Below are 10,228 nucleotides of genomic sequence, written 5' to 3' on the forward strand. Positions count from 1 at the left end.
TGCTTTCATTGAATGCCATAAAATCATATTGCTTATTTGGCAGGGTATTTAAAGGGAGGCATGTAGAAACAACTAGGAGCTGGGGATCCACATTGAATATCCACTAGTTCACACATTTCGCGTCTTCCTTTAATTTTCAAGTGTTTTTATGGTTTCAGATCTTTGGTTTGGGAAACCTACTAATTTAGATTCTTAATGAGGGCTTCTGTGCCGTTCGCGCACTCTCCAACAAGTCATCAACACAGCGCATAGCTTATAAAACGGCAAGACAAAAAACATTTGTAGATATCTAATGTTCCGTCTTAAGTATAAAATCATTTTCAGTGTTGTCAGTATAATTATACACATATAAATATAAACAGACACCAAATCAACTTTATTAATGTGCAATTAATTCATTTTTTTCACATTTTGCTATGTTGCAATTTTACACTAAAATTTTTAAAATATTTTTTCCCCACGTCAAGCATCACTCAATATAGAATGACGAAGCAAAAATTTTGAATTTTAGGCATTTTTGTGAATTTATTTAAAATTTAAAAAGTGAAATATAATGTTGATGTATTCAGACCTTTTCTATGACACTTTAAACATATTTCAGGCACATATGAAAGGCACACCCCTGTCTATATGGGGTCCAACAGGTGACAATGTGTATCAGAGCAAAAACCAAGCCAAGAGATCCAAGGAACTGTCTGCAGAATTTAGAGACCAAGGCAGAGATCTGGGAAATGCTGCAGAAAAATCCTGCAATATTGAAGAATCCCAAGAGCACAGCTGCTTTCATTATCCTTAAAAGGAAGAAGGTTGCAACAACAATGACTCTTCCTAGAGCTGACCACCTGGCCAAACTGATACGTCATGGGAGAAACACCATGGAGATGCTTCAGTTTTTCATTTTTAATAAATTTGCAAAAATTTCGAAAATCCTGTTTTTATTTTGAAACTCTATGATATTGAGTATTACTTAATGTGGGGAAAAATGAATTAAAGTGAATTTAGCAGAAAACTGCAACATAACAAAATGTTTTAAAAGTGAAGGGACCCAAAAACTTTCTGAATACATTGTAAAGAAGACTGGTGATCTCAATCTATCATGCTGTGAGGTTTTGATCAATTAAAGTGGTCAGCAGAGTATACCTTCAAATATGACAGAGAAGGAAGCTAAACAGATTGTGATGGTGGAGTAATAGTGGGAAAAAAAATAGCTAGTGACAATATGACCCAACCTGGAGTTGTTTTACACCATTACAAGAACACTGGGGGAGGTTTAATATAATAGACTGGAATGGAACCCAAACTCTGTAACAGTGATTACCATTACATTATAGTGTTTCAAGGTTTATAGGGTCACTAGTGTCACATATACAGAATGCAGTGAAAATTCTCACTTACATCTGAGTGCCACTGCTTATGTGTTGTAAGAACGCATTGTACTCTAGTTTTCCATTCCACTCACTCTGATGCCAAGCCACCCCCAGTATTGGTGTGGCAAAATGAAAATCACATTTTAAAAACCAGACCTATGGTGAGAAGTACCTTTGTGGTAAGTTTCAAGCCTAAGCTAACGTAAAGAACAAACACACAAAAATGATGCTTTAAAGACACAGAAATTGTTGTAATTAATAAAAAATATAACAAAAACATTCCTTTCAAAGAAAGAACAGAATTAAAGCAAAGATCTTCTTTAGAGAGGCTTGCAGTCTTGAGGGGCAATGGAGCCAATGACTGGGACCTTACTGGACTCATGAGTGGCCACACAGGAGTATCTCGCATGGCTCTTCCAGTCCGCAGCAGGCAGCTTCAGGTAACTAATAGCCAGGTAGGAATTTCCACTGCTGTCCAAGGACACCGGGCTGGACTGAATGTTGTCCGTCACTCGCTGACCATCCACACTCCACTGGATGTCTATGTACCCCGGGAAAAGCCACTCACCAGGCAGCTGAGAGTCACTTGGCCTGAACCGCTGAGCTGCTCTTGTGGGGGAGGAAGAACCTGAACAGACGGACGAGGAAGGTCACTTCCTGGTGGAAGAGATAAAATATAATATAAGGTCATGTATAGTATTGAAAGTTATGTTTAAACGGTTTAGGGTTTGGGCGGCACAGTGGCGCAGTGGTAGCGCTGCTGCCTCACATTTAGGAGACCCGGGTTTGCTTCCTAGGTCCTCCCTGCATGGAGTTTGCATGTTCTCCCCATGTGGGTTTCCTCTGGGTGCTCCAGTTTCCTCCCACAGTCCAAAGACATGCAGGTTAGGTGGATTGGCGATTCTAAATTGTCCCTAGTGTGTGCTTGGTGTGTGGGTGTGTGTGTCCTGCGGTGTACCGGGATTGGTTCCTGCCTTGTGCCCTGTGTTGGCTGGGGTTGGCTCCAGCAGATCCCCGTGACCCTGTGTTCATATTCAACGGGTTGGATAATGGATGGATGGTTTTGGCTTAAGTAGAAAATGTTAAAGTTAGATGTATTTCTTTTCTACAGAAAACACAACATCCTAAGTTCCCTAAGGAATTCTACAAAATAGTTTAGTTCATTTTAACAAGATAGAGTACAGGACTGCTTATCATGTAATAAATTAGTACAATGTATTTTGTTGCTTTTTTATGTAAAGCCTAATATTTTCAAAATAGAAGTGGTTACAAACATGACTCAGTGCTTTTTTATTATGTTTTATTTATTTTTATAACTCTAATAACTAGCTTTTGAAACCACATTTTCCAGCACAGAACTTCAGAGAACCAACTGAATGAAATGTCAGTACTTCCAGTACATTATTTCAATTTTAGTTTTGCTTTTGTGTTTATATAATGTTACAATTTGTATGCGTGAAACCCAATAATCCATGTTCACACAGTAGAAACCCAACATTTTAGCTTAAAACACAACACTCTTTTTTTTTTTTTAAATATTTTTAGGTTCAAACTTTTTCATCCACAAAATAACACATAATGCTTTGAAATGAACTGGCACCTTGCCCAGAATCTTCTCCTGCCTTACACTCAGTGCTGCTAGGATAAGCTCCTGCCCTCTGAAGTCAGAATTTAATTAATCTGCATGGACTATGTATGTAGCCTACATAATCTATAAATTCTGGCAGAATGACATGTTTTTAACAGTTTTATTAAGCCACCTCAAACAGTTTAGTTTAAACATGGATCGGATGTGTTGAAGTTTTTATTTAGTGTTACGTGTATTTTAAAGGAAAAGTTGCTATCAAAAAACCTTCACAACACTGGAATAGATAAAGTGCATTTAAAATATAAATGGATTGATGGAAGTAATGAGGATTACAGTATTTAACAAATAAAAGTTTGTTGAATTTCTATAAATTCTATGAGGACATAGAATTAAATGTGTCTGTGAAAGCATTGACTGTTTTGAAGCATGTTGAAATGGATAATATAAATTTGAATTTGTACTGTGAATATTTTTGAAGAAGGAGCTATCAAGATAGTAGCAAAAGCTCAAAAATTTCATGTACTAATAAAGAACAAAGACTTGCTGAGATTGATTTTGAATTGTGAACGTCAATGATGTTTTTCAATGTGAATCTTTACGTCTCTGTGTGACTGTAAATTATTTTGTTGTATTATTTTAAATACTCTGCTCTTATCATTTTCCTGTCTGCTTTCACTGATAACTGTGTTGTATGTTCAACACCTGAAATATTTAAAATAATGAATTCTTCTTTTACATTGAACTCGCAGCATCACTTAGATATGAATTTGATAGAAAGCAAGTCAAGTGGTTTTCTATGAACGCTATGAAACATTGCTACACTCATTAAAAATGATTCATATTAAGCAAACTAATGAAGTAATTTAAATTTGCGGATTGATACTTAAACAGTGCCACTGTATTGTAAACTTTTAAAAACAAGTTTTCTTTTCCTCTGGATATGTCAGTTTGAACTGTATCAAGTGTACTCACTCAGAACTTGTACTCGAGTCCCTTCTCCCCATGCTTGATTTCCATCAGTATAGTAAATGAAGCAGTAGTATTTGGAGTCATCATTTGCCTCGACATTATTAATTGTGAGAAGATAATAACTCCTGACTGTATCTCTTGATGGTACAAATCGATCTGATATCGCAGGAGCTCTGTAGATTTTGTTGTCAGCCATGTATCTCAGGACACCTTCAGGTGCCTTTCCAGGTGACTGGCGAATCCAGCGCATAGACACCCTCGAAACATTTTCATTTTTCACAGCACATTCCAGGGTGACAGACTGTCCAGGAGTCACAGGAATAACTGATGGAGACTGAGAGAAGATTGTAGGATCGGCATTTACTGAAACTCCTAAAGAAAGAATGAAAGAATACATTAGTTTAAGAGCTTAAAAACATATATTTGCACTTACTGTAGTTTTACATCACTAAACATTTTTATTTAGCTTACAAATAATTTAATTTCTAATGGAACTACTGCATAATATATATAAAATTGTTTGTACTAATACTTGCTTTTCCAAATGCTCTGTTTAGCAATATCTTAATAAACATTTCATGATCTTTTACTCACCCAGTAAAAAAATAGTGCATAGGATCTGTAAAAGATTCATGTTGAGAATGAGATGCTGTGATCCAAATTTTTCTAAATCAATCTGTAAAATGACCGACTGGTCTTCGGCTTTAAATAATGCAATTTTGTTACGATGCATAAATTAACTTTGTTAAAAATGAATTTCATTGGTCACTGCATAGTTTGTTTTATCTAATGTGCCAATCCGCATTCAGTAAAGATTGTTTACCAATCACTTAGCAGTTCTCTTTCAAAACAGCACCACACCTGCAGCCAACAGTCGACGTGTCACATATTTTTGTACATCAAACTCTAATTTAAAAAAGAAAAAAAACTTTAGAAAAGACTCTATGCTGTTTAATAACTGATGCCAATTACAAATAAAGTAGAACAGAGTAATGTTCTTAATCCTATCCTTAAAATCCATACACTGTATAAGCATTACGGCAGCTCCCATAAGTTTAATTTTTTAAAGAAGAGAACGTTTTTTGTTTTTAGTGCTGCACAGAATTGTTAATCACATTAATTTGATCCAGTGAGAGTGAAATTTAGAATCCATACTTTATGTAATGATGTCATTTTTAGCATTATAGATTCTTTACTATTTTATATTTATTCATGCGAGTGACGTTATTGATAACTAATGTTATTTCTAACAAATCTGTTATAAAAGTAAACATTCAAATAATAGGAGGAAATCATTATTTTCTTGCTGTTGAACTAAGACTAAAGCTACTGAGACAATATCAGTATTGTTTATATTATAGTTTTATTTAAATGCTATCAAGATTATGTCAAATATGACATTCATATAAATCAGATGTAAAATGTTTGTTCGAAGTTTGTGCACAAACATTTATTCAGCAGCCTGTCCTTCACTAGACTGCCATGCCATTATAGGTTGTTTTTTACGTACTGCTTTATGGTAAAGGCTCGTGTTATCTGTACCCTATAATGGATTACGATGGTTCAGAAAATGGATGGCTGAGTGTCTTAACTGAAAATGATCGAGCAACAACACATAAATTATAGTCCATCTATTCATTTCCTAAACCCACTTAGCCAGAACTGGGTCGAGGTGAACACGGAGGCCTATCCCTGCAAGCATCGGCACAAGGCAGGAACAAGACTCTGAGCCAACCCATCTCAGACGAAGTTTAATAAAAAGGATAACTCTGCATATTTATCAAGCAAAATGGTATATACTTTGAAAAATGATTATAAATGTTGCGAAAAGAATATAATTGTATTGATATTACATTTAACACTAATACATTTTATATTAATCAGATGTGTAACTTGATTAAATTTCCCCTCAAAACATCTAAATAACATAAATTAAATATACATTCAAAAATAAAAAGTTGAAGAATTTTTATATAGCCTGAGTTTCAAGATAGAAATAGTGGAATTATGCAATAACACACCGACTGTTTAATAATAATTTCTGTTTCATGCATTAATCTATTGTGATAAAATCAATTAAAAACATATTTCAGTTTCACTTCTAAACTAAATCAATATGCAAATATATGGAAATTATAGAGAAAGATTTGCATGAAGTCTAGAGTGACACAAGCAATCACTTTCTAAATTTATGTCGGGGCTGACCCTGCAACTGCATGTGGTTGGACCAGGTGCATTTAAATAAACTCATAGAAGTGTGAAGTTGAAAACAGAAAAACCTTTAACCTGAGGGAGATATAATGTAATGTTATCATTTTAAAATGAATTAGTGCAACAACAGTTGTTATTCACCATACAGAAACAATGAAACTCGTAAAAAAAGATCCTCCTTAGAGGAAGCTGTGGCAATAATTCATAGAACCTTTTTATATCAAAGCTTCTACTCGATTATTAAATTTTAGGACAGTTATCTTATTAGGAATTCACTTTTTGTTTCAGTGCTCACTGCGCTTTTCCCTGTCCTGTTTCTTATTTTAACAGGAGAGGGTATTCCTGACCTCACTCCACAACTATAATAAATGTAACAGTGCCACCATATATTCTATACAGTGGTGTTTATTTTAATATAAAAACACCCATGAATAAAATAAATAAGAACATAAAAAATAAGTATAAGCAAAATATTTTTTTTAAATATTAGGCACATAGAAAGAGTTTTGCAAAATAACTCATTCTTTTCAAAGTCAGAAAGTTGCAAGAAAGATTTTTAAGTATTTTAACCTCTGGCAAATAGTCAAAATGGGGTAGAAATTCTTAAAGATGTACTGTTGTGACCTTCTGAATACAGAATGAAAAGCAGTAAAAATCACGTAATAAAATTAAGAAATCAATTAAGAGTAAGAGTGGCTCACTAACAGTGCAACTGGTTTGGATGAAGTTCCAACAAGTCGCAGCTACACACTGCAGATCCCTGTCCTACATCTGCCAGGTCTGTATAGATCCTTTCCATATGTCAGACTCACAGAAAACATCTCTAAAGTTATTCCTAGGTGTACTTAGTGGATCTCTATATGCAAATTCTAGAATCATATTGATTTGATTTTACAATTCCTGAAGCAATAAACGTGTCCTGAAACATCTCCTTACTACCAGGAGACGGAGTATGTGATAATATTTCATTTAGAGTTAGTGGCTTTTCGGAAGGCTTAAACTACAGTGGTGTGAAAACTATTTGCCCCTTCCTGATTTCTTATTCTTTTGCATGTTTGTCACACAAAATGTTTCTGATCATCAAATACATTTAACCATTAGTCAAATATAATACAAGTAAACACAAAATGCAGTTTTTAAATGATGTTTTTATTATTTAGGGAGAAAAAATCCAAACCTACATGGCCCTGTGTGAAAAAGTAATTGCCCCCTGAACCTAATAACTGGTTGGGCCACCCTTAGCAGCAATAACTGCAATCAAGCATTTGCGATAACTTGCAATGAGTCTTTTACAGCACTCTGGAGGAATTTTGGCCCACTCATCTTTGCAGAATTGTTGTAATTCAGCTTTATTTGAGGGTTTTCTAGCATGAACCGCCTTTTTAAGGTCATGCCATAGCATCTCAATTGGATTCAGGTCAGGACTTTGACTAGGCCACTCCAAAGTCTTAATTTTGTTTTTCTTCAACCATTCAGAGGTGGATTTGCTGGTGTGTTTTGGGTCATTGTCCTGTTGCAGCACCCAAGATCACTTCAGCTTGAGTTGACGAACAGATGGCCGGACATTCTCCTTCAGGATTTTTGGTAGACAGTAGAATTCATGGTTCCATCTATCACAGCAAGCCTTCCAGGTCCTGAAGCAGCAAAACAACCCCAGACCATTACACTACCACCACCATATTTTACTGTTGGTATGATGTTCTTTTCTGAAATGCTGTGTTCCTTTTATGCCAGATGTAACGGGACATTTGCCTTCCAAAAAGTTCAGCTTTTTTCTCATCAGTCCACAAGGTATTTTCCCAAAAGTCTTGGCAATCATTGAGATGTTTCTTAGTAAAATTGAGACGAGCCCTAATGTTCTTTTGCTTAATAGTGGTTTGAGTCTTGGAAATCTGCCATGCAGGCCGTTTTTGCCCAGTCTCTTTCTTATGGTCGTGAACACTGACCTTAATTGAGGCAAGTGAGGCCTGCAGTTCTTTAGACATTGTCCTGGGGTCTTTTGTGACCTCTCGGATGAGTCGTCTCTGCACTTTTGGGGTAATTTTGGTCGGCCGGCCACTCCTGGGAAGGTTCACCACTGTTCCATGTTTTTGCCATTTGTGGATAATGGCTCTCACTGTGGTTCGCTGGAGTCCCAAAGCTTTAGAAATGGCTTTCTAACCTTTACCAGACTGATAGATCTCAATTACTTCTGTTCTCATTTGTTCCTGAATTTCTTTGGATCTTGGCATGATGTCTAGCTTTTGAGGTGCTTTTAATTTTCTTCTCTGTGTCAGGCAGCTCCTATTTAAGTGATTTCTTGATTGAAACAGGTGTGGCAGTAATCAGGCCTGGGGTGGCTACGGAAATTGAACTCAGGTGTGATACACCACAGTTAGGTTATTTTTAACAAGGGGCAATTACTTTTCACACAGGGTCATGTAGGTTTAGATTTTTTTCTCCTAAATAATAAAACCATCATTTAAAAACTGCATTTTGTGTTTACTTGTGTTATATTTGACTAATGGTTAAATGTGTTTGATGATCAGAAACATTTTGTGTGACAAACATGCAAAAGAATAAGAAATCAGGAAGGGGGCAAATAGTTTTTCACACCACTGTATATGGTATGGAGTGAAGAGACACCAGGAAGGAAAATATGATTCACTCATTTTGAGATATGAAAAATGGTGAGTTCACTGTATAAAGGAAACATTCTAAAATATTATATATATTTTATAGATCTGTAGCTTGATGTATTGTATTGATGAAATTAACTGTTCATATATCAAACTGTTGCTTTGAAGGAATGTACTTAGTTGGCAAAGAAGGTCAGAAATCCATTAACATTCAAGTGCTTCTAGGACCCATTGTGCAACTTGAAACACCACCACACATTATCACAGGGTCAGGTTGGGCTAGCACCTCTACCTCGGTCTTCTGTGAAGAAGACACCCATTAAAGGAATATATAAGGAATATACTATAAGGAAATACCCGCAGTGGATCCCGAGGTGGGGGGAGGATGTTATCCCCAATAGGATAAATTTAAAAGTAACGGAATAGGCTAATGAACAACCGATAATGATGAACACTGTTAATTGCACTTGTGGTAAGCTCTGTAAAAACGGACAGGGCCTAAAAATTCCCATTGCTAGGATGAAGTGCAGACAGAGGGAGCATGAAGAGCACCACACAGGCACCAGCCCTGGTGAGACGCAGGACGAGCCTGGCCGGGAATCACTCCACAGACCCAGAACCTCCAGGCCTTTCAACCTCCTACAGTCAGCACAGCACCCCAGAAAAGGAGGATTAGTTGGCCCTCAGTAAATAAAAAGACCGAGTGGTGTTAGTTTGACGAGTATGTCTGCAATATTATACAGACGTCTAAAGGTGATGTCGGCAGCCAGCTACACAGCATGACCTCCATCATCACCAGCTATGCTGAGAAGGGAAAACCTGGAGATTCCTACAGTATGCCAAGAACCACAAAGCCAACCAGATTTGACCACTGTGGCAGGAGCTCCGCACACTTAAAAGACAATTTAAGACAGCAAGGGAGGAACAGAAGGAACCTCTTATTGAACTGAGGTGCATCATGCAGAAGAAACTCTTGACTCTACTGAGAGCAGAGAGACATTGGAGGAGGAGGGAGGAGGAAAAAGGAAAAAGGAGAGAGCTAGGAAATGACTAGCCTACTTTTCAAATCTCTTTGGCTTTGTTAAGAGGCTATTAGGGGACAAGTGCAGTGGCCACCTTGTCAGTTCACAAGAGGAGGTCAACTAGTTCCTTAAAAACACAGTGAGTGATCCACGAAGAGATCAGATGCTTGGCCCCATAATGCTCTCATTGAGTTGCCCACCCCAAGGTTGAATTTAACCTCAGAGAACCCAGCCTAAAGGAGATCCAGGACGCTGTAAAAAGAGCAAGACAAGCTCCAGGACAAAGCTTTGTGCCATATCATTCATTCATGTCATTCATAAGAGATGTCTGAAACACATCAGCCACCTGTGGAAGATCTTGAGAGTGATCTTGCGAAGATGGAGAGTCGCCAATCAGTGGATGTGTGCAGAAGGAGTATGAATTCCTAAGAAGGAAAACTCAAAGATCATCAA

General features: G+C 36.8%; 1 gene segment (V, D, J or C); it reads right to left on the reverse strand.

The window, feature by feature from the left end:
- Window positions 1-1,935: 1,935 nt before the first annotated feature.
- On the reverse strand, window positions 1,936-4,830 carry LOC120519967 (the record flags this gene model as incomplete). The annotated part of the segment is given in 4 exon segments: window positions 1,936-2,024; window positions 3,928-4,296; window positions 4,519-4,626; window positions 4,786-4,830. Coding segments are annotated over 4 exon segments (611 nt in total), but the record flags the coding sequence as incomplete, so codon positions are not given.
- Window positions 4,831-10,228: the final 5,398 nt, after the last annotated feature.

Source organism: Polypterus senegalus, unplaced genomic scaffold (genome assembly GCF_016835505.1).
Source record: "Polypterus senegalus isolate Bchr_013 unplaced genomic scaffold, ASM1683550v1 scaffold_456, whole genome shotgun sequence".
NCBI lineage: Eukaryota > Metazoa > Chordata > Cladistia > Polypteriformes > Polypteridae > Polypterus > Polypterus senegalus.